Source organism: Melanostigma gelatinosum, assembly GCF_949748355.1.
Source record: "Melanostigma gelatinosum genome assembly, chromosome: 9".
In the NCBI taxonomy this organism is placed as follows: Eukaryota; Metazoa; Chordata; class Actinopteri; order Perciformes; family Zoarcidae; genus Melanostigma; species Melanostigma gelatinosum.
The window spans coordinates 13579267-13596366 of record NC_136642.1 but is presented as its reverse complement, the minus strand read 5'-3'; the positions used below and the strand labels follow the sequence as shown (position 1 = coordinate 13596366).

The 17100-nt window shown below is 40.7% G+C and overlaps 1 protein-coding gene and 1 long non-coding RNA gene across 5 annotated transcripts; both read left to right on the top strand.

Annotated features, from left to right (window-relative positions):
* Window positions 1-4536: 4536 nt before the first annotated feature.
* LOC306782025 lies at window positions 4537-8023 on the top strand. 4 transcript variants are annotated; one of them, XR_013772249.1, is made up of 6 exons: window positions 4566-4610; window positions 5672-5727; window positions 5807-6023; window positions 6167-6321; window positions 6455-6548; window positions 6705-8023. It is a non-coding gene; the product is annotated as an uncharacterized lncRNA (long non-coding RNA). The 4 variants fall into 4 exon arrangements; XR_013772248.1 differs by lacking the exon at window positions 5672-5727 and having other exon boundaries at window positions 4537-4610; XR_013772250.1 differs by having other exon boundaries at window positions 4572-4610; window positions 5672-6023.
* Window positions 8024-15517: 7494 nt separating this feature from the next.
* Window positions 15518-16900, top strand: twist1b (twist family bHLH transcription factor 1b). The gene is made up of 2 exons (XM_079274989.1): window positions 15518-16175; window positions 16370-16900. The coding sequence occupies exon 1, from the start codon at window positions 15643-15645 to the stop codon at window positions 16147-16149; it is 507 nt and encodes a 168-aa protein (XP_079131115.1). The 5' UTR covers window positions 15518-15642; the 3' UTR covers window positions 16150-16175; window positions 16370-16900.
* Window positions 16901-17100: the final 200 nt, after the last annotated feature.

Genomic DNA, 17100 nt, shown 5'->3' with positions numbered 1-17100 from the left:
GAAAACATTGATATCCAAGTCGTATACAATAATCTTCATCGGTTGTTTTGATGTTTGTGGTGTAAAATTGCTTTGAGCAGAACGGTTTGTTTTTCCACCATTAAGTGAGCCTTTGTTCGCCATTATTATGGGCTTTGTTACTGAATGATTCAGTTTCTATTACGAGAAAACTACTTTGCTTGCTTCGAGTTTCCTGGCATTACCCCAGTCTATGGAGCAGGAAATGTACTCCAGTAAACAGGAACTCTATACCACAACAGAGCCACCACAACACTTTGCCTGATGCAACCGTCTGTTTTTGATGTACCACATTCACTCATCCACTTCTCAGTAGAACACTGTACGTCTTATTTTTACCACTTCACTCACAAAAGGGCATTTTTAGTTGCAAGAAGGGCTGACTAGCGTCTCTCTTTTGAACTTTGGAAAGGCTGTTCTCAATGCAACTGTATGATCAAAAAACACACACAACATATCAGTCATTATAGAGTATGTGTTGAAGTACACAGCTTCTTCCAGGCTGCTGTTGTGTTTCACTCAGAGCTCCCTGCTGTTCCTCATGACACATCAATGAATTAACACATGAAGTCCTCGTCACCGGCACGCCTGCCAAACCTGCGGCAACACAGAGTGCTGCCTTTCAGTGTGACAATATTTGACTGTGAAGGAAATACGGATTCTGTCCCCTGTAATCATTGCAGAATAAAATGCGACTCTGAAAATGTTCTCGCACTCGAAAGTGCAATCATTTACTGCAGCATTTCCAAAATATGTATATTTCATTGTATTTTCCCTGGTCTTGTTCATTCAAGGCAAAACACTCACCACAGACTCGTTTCAAGCAGTGTCCCAGACGACCCCTATTCTTCATCGGGACGACGGACAAGGTGAGACCTCCCAAACAAAGCCCATCTCAGCTGCTCAGTCTGCTGTGGTGATCCGGGCAGGATTACGGAGAGGTTGGCAGGACATTATTTTCTTTAAGGAGAAGAGAAAAAAGTGCTGAAATTGCTGTTTCCTCTGGCACTTGTCCCGGCTAACCGCCGAGACAAACTTAGTCCATTAGTGCATATTTTTTTTCACAGACATTTGGATGATACATTCACTGAGAAAACGTTGACTATCCTTCATATTACGGCAAAGCATTTTATATCCTGCCCTCAAACGGTTTCATGTTTTCTCAGTAACACAACTATCGCAACTATTGTTGGCTGTATTCAGTTATTTAAACTTGATTTCACTCTTATTAATGTGGGTGTCAAAAATAAATCTGCAAAACAGTGCTGTGTGTTTTTACGGTAAACCCCAAAACACCTTGAAGCATCACAGACTCTGGTGGTTTCAGCCCAGTGGGTGGCGCCATTGTATCGATCGAGAGTTTCAGTGCTCTCCGCAGTTCCTCATTTATATTAAGTCTCATGTGTTATTGGTAATGAACACCTATTTAATGTATGTTAAAACATAATAATGGGATCGTCATGTATTTTATCGGATACAGAAATTATCTCATGACAGCAACACAATGAGTTCCCTGAATTTTTCAGCATGGCAAGTCATAAGTAATAAAGGTCGGGAACACATTATTTTACTTTAAGGTAAAAAAAAACAGCAAGAAATTGCAGTTGTACAGAAAATGTGATGGTTTGGAAGTAAAATTGAACATAAATGTAGAGATGAATGGATTGTTGGGGGTATTTTGTCGTAATAAATTGATTTCTGATACACATAACCATGCTGCTATAAGTAAACATGCACGAGTCCAAACAGTTCGACTCAGATTTCTGAAGTCAACAGCCATGGGGGCATCTACAAATCACTGTAATGAACAGAAGCATTCCTCTGTCCTCTGGGGTATATGCGGCTTCATTTGGTTTGCCACCATGATATATGTGGAGGGCAAGAAGTCATTTAGCTTTCAATTTATTAGCCTGGTGATTTATGCATGCTGCAAAAGGTAGTGGAGGTGTCTCCTCCACCCCACCACCTTTTCCTCACCCTCCTTCCCTTTCTCATTGCACGGTAATAATTTGGCAATAGATGATGTGTTAAGAGGAGAATGTTCAGCAATTAGAAAAGTCAGAAAGAAAGAAAAAGGGCTTACAGTTTCTATGGTCGCACTTAATTTATCACTGGTGTTTTAGTCACGAAGTAAAGGATCAAATAGTGAGACAACAGCAACCGGCACTATTTTTGGAGTCCACATACATTAGGAAAAGGAAACCCTACTACAACAAAACAACTACAGCAGATTATTGCTGAATTTATAAAATGCATTTATTGCGTATACTGATGCACAAGGTGCCTGAAAACAAAGCCTTTTAAAAAACAATATAACCAGGGATAGAAATTGCTCATACCATAAAAATGAAGACAGTTGAAGTTTTGTAAACCTGTAATGGTCTGCGATATTTTTGCTGAAAATGTTTGCGGTGCATGTTACAAGGTGTCGATTGTTGCCCAGAGTTCAATGCCTTTCTGCTGACTAACAGCCTGCTTGGAGCCTCTTCCCATGACCACCGCTGGGAAGAAGGAAGCTCGGTTACCAAATGACTCACAGGGAGAAAAAAACAACCTGAAGTGTTTGGCAGCGTTCAGAGCGGCTTTGTGAGTAATAACCATCCACTTCCTGGGACACCTCATTTTGCTTCAAGTCAATCTCAATTTTCCATCAACCAACCGAACAGAAAACAAGTTGCTTCAAGGCAGAAGAGCACCGTGATAAAGATTAAGGAAAATTACAAGACATAAATAAGCCCAAATATTCTTGATAAACATCCGAGAAAAGCATCTGCGCCTCAGACCACAACAAAGTCCCTGCTCCACTGAGATTATGTTCCCATCAGTGGAGTAACAGCAAAGTCTTTCTAAAGTTCCCCTCGTCAGAAGGTTAGTTTATTTTTGTTGATGATCACATCCTATCTTGCAGAAAGAGGTTTTGTGAGGTGTACCACGATAGTTAGGGGGAGGTGCAAAGAGCGTGTCTGCTGACAGGCCTGATGTACCAACCGTGACACTCCCAGTTCGTCAATAATCTAAAACACAGATGGAGGGCTGGGAATGAGACTTGGGAATGTTAAGGATTGCAGCACAGCATTTTGATGATGAGCACTTCACCACTGGGCTGTTTTCTTCTCAAAAAGGGCATAAATCTAACAACACAAGCTCTATTAACAGACCACATTCCATCCTCAAATCTCAGGCCTATGAGCAATTATTATAAACAACTGGCTTCTGTATTAAGGATTACTCTGGTACAATTAGTGGAAGTATTCACATCCCTGGAAAAAGTAACATTAAGAATACTTCATTACTTGTACTCCTTTCACCTAACAAAATACACTCTGAGAGGGTGCAGGCAGGCCAAGCTTAGGCTATTTACCGGCAACTCCAATTTAAATGATTCCTCGCTTTATTTTAAACTAAAATCACACAAAAACAAAAAGTAGTCAATCAAAAGCACACTAAAAATGCAGTTCCAACCACTCCAATTCAGGCATGACTTGCTTCATAGTCTATTGTAGCTGCAATATGCCTAAACACAGCTCCATAGAAGCATACAGTACTTCTTCAGACGTAGCAAAGCCAAAGAATGTTAATTGTGTGTTAACGAGATACATTGTACGGTGGCCCCGAGAGCTCAGCGCACTGCAAATTAAGAAAACACATGCAAATAGAAAAAAAAAGCGAATTGCAGAAACATCTTCGCCAACTTTTGCCAACACATAGCTGCAAATAGAGAAGACAACCAAATACGCAAACATGCTGCAAGTAAGTAGCACACACGATGGAAACGGTTTCCAGGGGACAGTAAAAATGGATGCACACGGCTAGCCTTTTGCCTCGTTTTGCTTATTATTAACTCGTCAATTCAAATAATCTAACGAAATAAACACAATCAATTGTAAAACAGGCTAACTTTATGTTAACTGACTGAAGCTACTTTTACAAATGTCACCAAGTAACGATAAAGGACTTAATTAATGGTTTAAAACCAAAATAAGTTGCAGTTTGATGGCATGAATACAATTTTTAAATGTATACCAAGTACAAACACTACATTATAATGTCATTCAATATTAATCTCAGCAGGAAATAAAATATTGACAAACCTTACGCCCGGCAAAACAAACAAAAGGAACGAGGACTCCCTGCTGCTTTTGAATGAAACACCTGCGTATTTTTCTCCTACCGTCATTACTCATTCAAAATAAAAGAACCGCCCATTATAATGTAAGTAATTGGATACAAATTATACAGCCTTAAGAAAACACATACGAAATGAACTGAACAACTGATTATCTAAGTATGCGGGACTATACACTCAAAAAAACGATTCAAGCCCTTCTTAAAGGTGACACATTTAAATCGTGTTTGATTAATTTAAATATATCAAGTTAAAAAATGAACACATTTATATTTAATGGGTCTAACATAAAATGCATGAATACTTTCATTTATTAGATTTATTTAGGTTGGATGGTGTGTATCAACTCAAAATAAATGTGTTTGGTTGGGGGACTACCCCTTGCGCATGTACCAGATCACGTGCTCTCAGTGTCTTTCCCCCCTTTCCGACTGCAGCAAGATTCAAACCGACCGTCCATTCTTTGGTAAGTAACTTTATATATTTTGTTGTAGTAGTTTAGACTGTACCTCGCTGTCAATGAAGGCTTCCATTCTGTAATAATGACCACAATGTGTGGAACAGACGTGATAACTTAGCCACACGACTGTTCCGTTTTTAATAAGATCGAAGGCAACACAGGCTAGCTAGCAAGCTAGGTAGCCAACGTGGTTTGCATTATAGAGCAGACCAGAGATCAGGGTACTGTCATTAATACGGCTTGGACGCAGCGCCGAAGGCTTCCTTATGAACTGTGTGCACTAAAAAACAGTAGGAGAGCAGTTAAACGAGCAGACTACGGTCTCCCCCTCTCCAGCGCCATAATGTCGGCAGGCAGAGCAGGCCGCAGAAGGCCACTCTCTCTAGTAGTGGGCGTTCAGTTGTAGTGGGTTTAGCCACGTTTTCGTCACTGAAAAATGTTTAATATGAATAAATCATGAGCTCATAAAACCGCTGAATTCCTCTCACTCGCGCGGGCACCTGATGCATGAACACACGGAAGTCAGCGGCGTTTTAGCGCAGCAGCCATAGAAATAGAACGAGCGTAGAACGGACATTCCCATTCAAACCGATGTAACTGGATCAGAGCAGCGGCAGTTTGTACGTGTACCGTCGTCATTGTGAAGAACTGATCGATGTAGCGGGCTAACGTTTCTGTTATACTACGGTCAATGCGCAGTGTTGAGCACTATTTTCTTTTGAACGAGTAAAACGACCAAGACAAACATCGATGTCCGTTCTACTCATTGTATTTCTATGACCTTACACTGTGTGAACGCAGGCAGGAGTGCGAATGAGTTTTCAAGGCAAACAGTTTGATATTTTATTAAAATGACTGTCTTAATCTTATTTAACACGCTTGCATGATTTGATTGCTGTTGTATGTAGCTTTAGTGTTGCTGTAAAAGGTGAATTGCTAGTCTATTCTAAATGGTAACATTATATATGTGAGTGCTCTAAAGCACTTTTGACTTGACTTTGTTTTATGTGAACTTTGGATTATTCCAGCCTTTCCCTCCACTAATATATTTATCTCATCTTTTGCAGTTTGATCAGCATTACCAAGCTTCTTGAGGCAACCTCCTAATGATAGCACGTAATAGGTTATATGCTCGATGCAAGCTGATCTCTCATTGTTATTTGTTCAGTTTGATATGTACTAATTATCTTTATTCTCTTTAGGACTCTGCATGTGGCAGTGTAAAGAATGCAGTTTGGAACTAGCTAGCAGGTATTTCTTGTTGCATGGGCATTGTAGGGGCAGTTATCGCTATACATGTCCATACATTGCCCATGTACATTTAATACATGGAGTAAGCTTCTAAATCACACATGCTGAACTGCACATTCAACCAGAGATTGTGGAGCAGAGGCCCCTTCCCTGTTCCAGCAAAGTTAAGTAAGTAAATGTGTGTTTCTATGTGTTTACCATTTTGATGATTAATGGCTTCACAATCGCAATTTGAATCTAATAATCCCACATAATGTGATAGTAATTATAATAAACAAGTAACAAACAGCTGTATTTTGTTTGTTATTCAGGTCAATGCAGAGTTCCTGCTGATCACCACCAAACAATTTCAATCAAAGTTCATGTCACAGCTGGACCTCTTCTCAGACTCCCTGATACAGGGCTGAAAGAGCAAAGGAGGTGTGAAGGACAAAAGGTCAAGGATGTCCTGACCATCAATGATTTGGTTAGTACATATGTATACAATATTAGTTTCACTGTATTGGGGTGGTTATTGTAATATTTTCTTGTCCATATCTGCTTTTTTAAAAACATTTGATGAATAGTAAATGGCCTGCTTTTATTCTGCTTTTATCCAGAACCTTCAGTGTGATGACATCAACACCAAAAGGGAAGGGCATCTGAGAAGCCTGTCATCTACCTCAATGAAGATCCAGACTCTTTATCAATCTGGTAAGTTTATCGCAATATGTTTCCCATGTAGCGTCAAAGTGTTACCCACATATATATATATATATATATATATATATATATATATATATATACACACATGTTTGTGGATTAATCACAAGTTTAAACACAAGTTTTCTGTGTTTGTGTTGTTGTCAGGCTTCCGCCGCTGAGGATGCAGTGAGGGACATCGCATTCACTGTCATAAGGATTTACATGATCCAAAGAGATTGGGAGCCAGAGGACGTGGGACTTGATCAACTGCATTAAAGTCCTGAACAATGTAGACAGTGTCATCATGGCGTTCATCATGATTTGGGCTAATTTGTGCCCTTAATCTAAGCTTTCCAGACAACTTCAAGTACATCTTTGAGCTTCTCCAGAAGGTCATAATGAATTTGGATGGGCACAAGCTGAATTCTAAGATACAGGAGCTGAAAATCAAGATGTTTGCACAAGAGGTGAACACCAAGTGACAAAGCCAAAGAACCTTGTCAGATCTTTTGGATGTTTTCTACTTTCATCTTCCGCCCAGTCAACGACAATCCATGACCTCATGGATGTTTTCCTGGTTCTGACATTTTGAAAAAATTGACTAAGCTGCACAGAGGCAAGCCAGAGACTGTAAATTACGGAACTTTTACATGTCACTGCAAGCTTGGTTAAGTGTTTACCCGCAGAAAGTTTTGCCCAATTCACCTCCACATCCCAACTCGAGTGTGATTACGCTTGAACGTCAACTTGCACGTCCATTTTCCTCGTTGTCTGATTGAATGACTCTCTACTCGAGTTGAAATGGACCCTAACACAGTTCAATACGCTGTAACTTCCATTGACTATGAGTATCCTTGTTATTTATAATCTATAAGTTTTAGTTTGTGGATGTTTTGTGATTTTACTGTTGTAGCCCAAAAGTGGTCCAAGTTGCCTGTTTCTGCACATGATAACACATCATCGGCTATTCTTCAGTGTAAAGGAGTCCTTTTGTACTACCATCTGTACTGGTAGGAAAGAAAACAGCTGTATTGCTCTTGACAAACCAAAGTAGTGGGAATTTAGCACTTGCAATAGTGGTTGTACATATCGATTGCAGGAAGTTTTGTGCTTTTTGGAAATGATAGTTTATGGTGAGTGACTACACTGCAGTGCAATGATATTCCCTGTTTGGAGAGCAGTGCATAGCCTCCACCCTCATGGCGTCTTTGTTTGTGGTGCCAAGGGATTTGGGATAGCTTGGTATTTATTTGTCACCAGTTGTGGAGCTGTTACAAGACTACTGTTTTAATATTTAAAAACGATGAAAGATGCACTGTATAGATCCTTTTGGAATTTTTTTGCTATCCTTTTCTGATCAGTGTTTTTGTAAAAAAAACAAATTATATTTAAAAAATGAAATGCAGGCTCTAGAATCATGGATGGTCAGATTTGTACCATATTTAATGTATTTAAGCATTTTCAATAAAAAACACTTGAACTAGGTTTTGTCTCGTGTCTTAATTGGGGGTCAAATAAAAAAAAGTTTTTTACCTGATTAATTCATTTCCAATGAATTGTACTATATTGAGTTGGACTAACACAAATCAATTTCATTTCATGAATGGTATTTTTTTATTTAGGTTGTATTTGATAAAATTGAGTCGGACTAACTCAATTTAATTATATTGCATGGATGTTTTTAGTTTAAGGTAGGTTTAACTATATTTCCTCGGTGGAAAACCTGCCCACAATTTAATTGAGTTCATCCAATGAATTATTTTTTTGAGTGTACCGAAGGTCAGACTCATTCATAATAATCCAGGGGCTCCAAAACTTTGCCTTTTTATTTGTAATCATGGTACCACCTCCGGTCAGAACAGACATGTGAATGAAACCATCTGAGAAGTTATGAGGGGAAATAAATCTGTCAATCAAAACTGTATGTATGTAGTACCTTTCATACAGGTTATTGCAATTGAAAGTTTGTAAGGGGGTTACAATGCAACAAGGCTGGGAAACATTTTTTTAAGTCAAATCTTATTCTGAAAAGTAACTAATGACTATATTCATCAAATAAGTAGTAAAAAGTAAACACAGTGGAGTAGTATAAAGTAGCTGCAATGGAAATGCTCATGTAAAGAACAAGTATCTCAATTTGTACAAATACTTTCTGCTGCTTATTCTTGTAGAATAAAGACACATTCCTGTTACCTGCTATAACTTAAATAATGTCCAGCAGATGGTGAGAGCAGCCTAAGCTGCAGGTGTCTACACGTCACAACAGCAAGTCATTAATGTCTTAAACAGATTTGAGCCATCAGTCAAACCACTTTTATCCTGATAGAGAAGTTATCTAATGCTGGGTATTATGATGAGAAAATCTAGAAAATGTAAAGAAAGCCTGTATGGTAATTAAAATATTGTTTATGCTTATGCTCTTCTAATTGGAAACATTGAAAGTGATAATCAAACTGAATGACTTCACATCTTGAAGAGATCCCCAGCTGGGTGGCCGTGATCACACGACTTCCACATTGATGAGTGAAAGTAAACAACTCCCTGAGAAAGAAAAAAAGTGCAAAATCTACAGTCAATTGAGATAAATCCCTCAAAGAAGAGTGTCTTCTTGACTAATTTCTGTCAACAGAGAGGGAGAACAAGCAGGGCTGAAGGGTTCCCGTTCCAAAAACAACACTGCTGGAGAGGTAGCCTATTGTGTCCTGACAGATTGGTCTGACTGAAGGAGGAGGTCGCCTCTAACTGACACACAGGGAGGAGCAGAGGTGAGCAGAAATCTGGGGGAGATGGGAACACAGCTGCAGTTCAGAGGAGAGTTCGTGCCGTTACTACCTCACCTAATACAGAATTTACTGCCTGAGTGCCTTTGAATTTATCATGCATGCTTGTTGGGTGGATATGGAATGGTAAAAAACATAAAGCATCACATTTTTTATGATTTTGTTTTTATGCAATCTATCTATCTATCTATCTATCTATCTATCTATCTATCTATCTATCTATCTATCTATCTATCTATCTATTTTTCTGATAAGCAGCCGTTGTGATCCTCCACACTCCTGTTTTTTTTGGGGGGGGGGGGGGTTTGGCAAAAGATGGGAGACCCTCCTTTTTCCGGATCACTCCCCAGGTCCTCGCCCCCACACCTCTGCCCATCATCCCCCCTGGTCTCTATTCATCCTCATGTGCAGCTGGAGCACTCTGTTTGACCTCGTCTCTCCTCACAGAGTCTTTATTAACAGGGACTGTGGTGGGACTCCTCGCAGCACTCGCGGTTAGAGTGAAGAACCACACTGCACGACTGACATTATGCTCATCGCTTACATAAGTCCATGTGACAAGGCATGTTACGCTTTCCAACATAATGCTCTGCCAGGGTTATTGCGCTGGGCTTTACGCCACAGATGAAGATAAAGACACTGCTGTTATTCACAACAATAGTTATTTTTTATTATTATTTCTTATTGGGAGCATGCCTGATGACGTTCCAACCAGGTGGTCTTTGCCAAGTCATCTTGTCAGTTATGCTCAATTTATGAGACAATAAAAGAAGAACTAGCTCGTGGGAAGATGACAGCAGTGTACGAGAATAATTTATTGTTTCTTCTTTTCGTGATTGCCAGCGTGCACCTGCATAGCACTTTGGATGTGGATGTGCTCTCCATTCCACGCATGCCATCATTTACTGAAAGAGTTTTGTAAGAAGGAATCGTTTGAGAACATTCCCAGGAGTTCCATCTGCTGCTGTGTTTAGTGTCAAGCGTTATATTGTGTTGTATATTTCAAGGCATGTTTAATATCATGACTTTTATAACACATACGGTGCAGTCAGGGCAGTGACACATATTTGTCATCTTGGCTCTCTTCCCCAACACGTTTGATCTGATAGCAGGAAATGTGAGGTTACGGTGCTGACCTGTAGCTTTTATTTGAGAGCATTCATGTCCACATCAAATGAACTGTGTAGGACTTGTGACCTGTTTTCTTTTCAATATGCATTTCATCGAGACTGATTCATCGGCATGAAATTGTTCCAATAAAAATAGTTGACAGCGAGGTCTGTGGATTATCAAAGGCAACTGGGGCATTGTTTCTGAAAAGATTTTGTTTCGCAAAAGCCATTTTTCAATCTTATGAGCACCAAAAACAAAACTGCATTGTGTTAGGGTGGCGACAGATATCACAAAAAAACAGATACCAATACCAAAACTATCTGTATAGATACCAGTATACATGTATGTATATACAGTATATGTACAGTCTGCTACAGACGGTGCCATGGATCGAATAAACAACCCAAGGAATGGGATGAGAGGCGGTCTACTACCCAAACGTCCATCCTTTGATCGTGCAAACAGGCAGTTTTAACTTTTACAGTTTGTTGACTGGCTGTATAGTGTGTACTGACATGCAGCCACAGTTACCATTGTTCACTGTTTTTTCCGATCTAACATTACTTTTAGTGTATGCAGACTTCTTAATTATACATATTATACTGTAGGCCTTTTTCTTCATTTTCTAATATGTGCTAGAACTCTGTTTAGTCTACCCTTCTTGATAGAAACAGGGTGGACAAATTATTAGAAACACCTCATAACGCAATACAGTTTCAGCAGCACCATCAACTGCAGCCCTCAAAATGATCACATAGGTTTGACTGTTCATCAAAAGGTGTATTCTCACCCATGTAACAGTGACAAATGAATCACATTTCCTTCTGAGTGACATGCAGACAATATCTCTAAACTTACAGCAGCACCTGTCAAGCTCCTACAGTCCCGCCACAATATGGTGAAGCTACTGTAACTCTGTGAACAGATATTTTCACTGCATGGGTCAGTGCACTGGTCTCCATGCTGCAGCAGCCTTGGTGAATGTGTGTGTGGTCTGCTGGGTGGCAGTACGCTTCATAGGCAGCAGAAGGCATGGCTCGGTGGTCTTTTAGCAGTGGCCAGGGTAGAAAATGTGTGTGTGGACGTTCATCTTCATTGACAGGAAGCGAGGTTCTGTGGGTTAAATGCAGAATTCAGTGACTCTCCACGCTTTTGTTTCACTTCATACATAGTTTGTGTTGTTGTTTTGTGAGTAAAGTTAGACCAGTGAGACGCACTGTGTGTGTGTGTGGTGTGTGTGTGAGTGTAGCAGAGATTGTGCTGCTTGGATGCCAGTTCGTCTACAGACCCCACATGTCCCTGAGCTTCCAAGCTGTGAAAACATACTGGAGGTTTGTTGGTTCTTCGTGGCTAATAAGGTGTCATTGTGCGGTAGAGCTGTCTGATATCCCACAGAGTCATTAGCGCCACGTGAATAGATTTAACAGAACATCTATCACACCCACACATGTGCATACGGACATGTGCAGCTCTTCACGTGCCATTCGCTCTACAAAAATCAATACTATTTATGAGATAAGATTCCAGGAATGGGCAGGCTTAGCTCAGTTTTCTCTGACATGGTGAACTTGTGCTCTGCTACAGGAATACGGGACTTGAACCACGATTAGAACCTGTAACATCAAAGCACTCTGCTTTCAAAGGCTTTCTTATACAGCTAACTTCAGCAGTCTTGGCTCCAATGTGTCCAGACGGCTTATAAATGCCTGTTTTCATCCTCACCTCCTGATTCAACATCCCAGATCCTCTTTCTCATCGCGCACCACTGGACTGCTGTTATCAGAAATCCCCTGATATGATGTCTGGATTTCTCGACACAATGGGACATTTTGAGACCTTTGCTGAGGAAACATGCTGTCATTCAACTGCTTGACCTTGTTAGTCCCGAGGGTTGATTAGAGGCTATCTGGGACTGGCTCTTTGAAGAACGCACCGCTGTCTTTTCTCATCCCATGCAGTTGATCCATCTTGGCGAGCTGGCAGCGCGCTCATTGCGGTTAAAGTTTAATGGAGTGAACATGAATATCACGGTCAATTGTGGGAGCCTCGTACATGTGGAGGACTGTGGTTTGTTATTTTAATAGATATGAGTAGGCTGATAGAGAAACACTGCCTTCCAAGGCCCGAGCAGAGAAAATAGGCAGGTCTCTGTGGATCTGGCTGTGGCTCAGGACTTAGTGAGTGAGAGCCTGAGTTGTGTCTGATGTGACCTCGGGGGCGGGTGGTTAATGATGCTCCGGGGTCACTCATGACTGGTGTGTCAAGTTGCATGAGTCAGAAATATACACTTGACTTTATCATAACACCCACTCACTGCTCATTGATAAGGCTTTCTTCATCAATTATTAGCCGCCACTCCAGGCCGAGCGGACGGCAACGTGCGGTAACACACACCGAAAAACAATCAGCGCTGTTTATCTCCTCTTCGTGTACTTGTAATCGGCAGGCACTGACAGTCTGTGACTGACTGATGAAGGTTTCGTCTTTATTAAAGATCAACACTGGAGGAGTTGTCCTGTGGTGACATCATATTCCCGAGAAGCAGCTGTGTTTTCTCAGAGTCACTTCAGCAGCAAAGAGCTGAACTCAAGAGAGCAATCTGCCAAGAAATGTAAATGTAGGAGTTAATGCTTTTGCATTGTCATCATTTCTAAAGTAAGGGATGATGGTGTTCCCTAATGGCCGAGGGGTCTAAGATGTTGACCAGGCCGTCAAAACATCGCTGGACGGTCTGGTTCATGGTTTTTATTTGCCGTAATCATAAATATGCCTCAACAAGAGAAAAACAACTAAAATAACACGAATAAAGGAAACAACAGACATTTGTTGCATGTAGGACTGGGCAATAATTCTAGTGATTTCATGATACGAGATAAATATTGTCTTAGATTTTGGATATCCTAACATCGTAATGTGGCATATGTGTTTATAGTTTTAAAGGCTGCATTACAGTCAACTGATATCATTTAAATAATTCAGGCTTTTCTATCACGTGCACCCATTCAGTCACACATCTAGTAATCAAAAATCTAATTTTGTAAATATTTTATATTAGCACCAATAATTCACGTCACAATATTGATATCGAGGTATTCTGTCAAAAATACCATGATAATTGATTTTCTCCATGTTGACTATCCAGTTGCATGCCATCTCACCTCATTCCCTCTCACCTCTTTAAAAAAGTATGCAGGACAATTTACTCAAGGCAATTCTACTAAGTTGTTGTTACATTTCTTATCAGATACAGCAGGAAAAATGATGGCAAAAGGATTCAGACAAGGTGGTTGGAGCTCCACCTGCTTACCTGTGGGGTGCAGCAGGTAGAGAGTGGTGGGTGCTGAGATCAGCACCATGGACAGGGCCAGCAAACAGGTTCACTCACCTTGAAGAGGCTTGAGCTGCTCTTTGTCATGCTTTTCCAGTCATAGATTACACTATAAACTTCAAGATGGTAAATTCCACATTTACTTTGCAGCATATTGATATAAATGCATGAGTGTGGATTTTTGAGCCAGAAAATGTAACAAATGTGACAAATTCTTTGGTTAAAATGTTAAACATGAAAATGCTCGTGTTTCACCTGGAACAATACGTCACTCTCAGGCCTGTCCGAGGATGTAAATAGATGTTCGCTGGTGTTGTGACCTCTGACCCGGAATGCCCCCCTGTTTCCTGAACCAGATGCTGCTCCTGTGGACCACAGCCATCTTAACCTAAACAAAGTAATCCTCCACTAAACAAGATGGATATTGTATCACCAAACAAGTAAATACCAGAGGTTCTTAAACACATGAGCTGCTCTTTCCTCATCTCTGATTAGAACCAACGGGGAATAATCACTTCTTGTATTGTTTTATGGATAAAAAAAGAAACATTAACTTTATTTTACGACAGTTTTCCAAATATTTTATGGTCTGATTTATTACAGTATACAAAAAATATGCCCTCTTGTGGGAACATAATTAGAGCATTCAACAGTCCTCCAAGGAAAAGTTTGAAAATCTGCAGTATACTGGCTGCATGTCAAAAATGTTAGATTGGGATCATGTGTCGCCTATGTATAAAACTCTTTTGATCTCACTTGGTTTAAGAAAGACTAAATGGAAACATGAATCCAAAATCCGTGTGGGTTTGGTCTGCAGAGATGTACCAATTAACGTTGCACGAAACTGTTTTGAAAAAAAGAAGTGTCAGCTCATACAATTACTGAGACTATAGCAAACATATAGCAGCAGTGATGTGATGGACAAAATGCATTTTATTGGATTCAGGATTTTAACAATGCATTGCTTTAGACGCGCAAAAGCAAAGCTGTTATTAAGATTTTATTTGTACAGGGACAGTTCACATTAATCGACAGCACACATTAATAAAAACATGACTGTAAATGTGACAGTGTTAGCTAAAAAAGCTAATTTTCAACCGTTGTCCCTGGGCACGGTGTTAGAAGCCGCTAAAAACATTTAAACATTTAAAAACTGTTTAAAAAGACAACAACACAAAAACAAGCAAACAGAGCTGTGCAATACAATCCTGCAGACACAGGATCAAACATGACAGACAAGCAGGCAGGCAGACAGACAGATAGACAGACAGACAGACAGGCAGACAGGCAGACAGGCAGACAGGCAGACAGGCAGACAGGCAGACAGGCAGACAGGCAGACAGGCAGACAGGCAGACAATGTGTTCATTTAGTTTATAATTGGCGTTTTTTTACACGTGATTTCGTTTGGGGGCCCTTTTAGCATACATGCATAATGAGACAATTTACAGTTCGATTTCCCCTCGACTATATGAACTTGATATAAAAAGATGTGACGAAAATCATTTTAAAGTCATGATTATTAGTTGGTTGTTTTTGTAATAATGATGTGGGGAAAAAACAACGTTACTCAGTTGTCTTTTCTTTCTCTGACTTCGTATTAGGAGCGTTTCTGATAGCTCATTGGATGCTCCCACCCCTCGCCTCACGTAATTCATCTTCTTGGCCAATCGTGTCCCTCCCCAAAAAGTTTACGCCATGCAGCCTATAAGAACTGCCTAAGTTTCTTAAGTATCACAGAAGACTTGTCCTCCCAGGAACCCATCTATGGATACTTTGGTGTCGTCAAAGCCAGATAGACGTACAGGTGGACCAGTTCCGTGACTTCATGAGAGGGAAATCAGTGTTGGGACACTTTCTCGCTGCCATCTACCCAAGAGGAGATGTCTGAGGAAAATCTGGGGGAAGAGTCGAGTAGCTCCCCTGTCTCTCCTGTGGACAGCCTGAGCAACAGCGAGGGGGAGTTGGACAGACAGCCGAAGAGGTGTGGGAGGAAGAAGAGACCGAGCAGGAAAAACGGGGAGGACTCAGATAGCCCGACCCCTGGGAAACGAGGGAAGAAGTCCACCAGCAGCAGCCCCCAGTCGTTCGAGGATCTCCAGTCGCAGCGGGTCATGGCCAACGTCCGGGAGCGACAGAGGACCCAGTCTCTCAACGAGGCGTTCACGTCTTTGCGGAAAATTATCCCCACTTTGCCCTCGGACAAACTCAGCAAAATACAGACCCTAAAACTTGCATCCAGATACATCGACTTCCTGTACCAGGTGCTGCAGAGTGACGAGCTGGACGCCAAAATGTCTAGTTGTAGTTATGTGGCTCACGAGAGGCTGAGCTACGCCTTCTCCGTGTGGAGGATGGAGGGCGCTTGGTCCATGTCAACATCTCACTAACATCTGGAGAAATTATGCCCTAAATGGTATGCTTGATTTTCAGTTTAAAACGCATGATCCAAAGCCTTCAACTGTGTGTGTGTGTGGGGGGGGGGGGGGGGGGGGGGGGGGGAATACCCCGCTAGAAAATGTTATTTAATGGCTGTACCGTAATGCAACCAAAGTATGTTGTGGACCTCTGTGCACAGTTTAATCAATGAATGCCTTGTCTAACCTACAGGTGACTGCTGAATCTACTTATCACATTCTGACGGGACAAATCTGGAGTCCAATGCTGGATACATGGGATCCCTCTATTTAATCCAAAGACGGCAGAAGTTCTGGGGGATCATTTTGCAGAGGCCCGTTATGGGACCAGCAGCCGCGCGTTAGCTCCATACACTCCCACTCTGAAGCGTTTTCATGTTGTTGACGACGAATGCTAAAAAAAATAACATGTGTTTTTTCCTGAAGGAAAAGACATTTTAAATGCATGTCTTGGGAGTTATTTCTGTGGAGGTCAAAGTGCATTATCAAAGCAGTTGTGAGACTGTCAACTGGTGGTGTAGCTCACATTATAGACTGTGTGGATCCAACCTGTGCAAAAAAATAAAAAATACATTTATTTATTTATTGGTGAAACGTGTTGCATTGAGGACTAGATCCTGTGTCTGAAATACAAACTGCATTCCTATTTTTTACGATTGTTTTTTTTGTAAATGTTTGTATATGTTTTGCATTAAACAAAATGACGATTAAAGTGTTTGCCTTTGACTTTCTTTCTTTATATTTTTTTTGCAAAGCGAATTTAATTGTTCCTAAGGCAAAAACAAATGGTGGGCAACGTAAATTGCACATTAAATGAAATAACTTTCATGCATGCATCACGTGGCCTGTACTTCACATCAGATTTAATGACAAAAGCTTCCACTATATCGCCAGTCACTTGGGAAAACAAATGGAGTTATTATT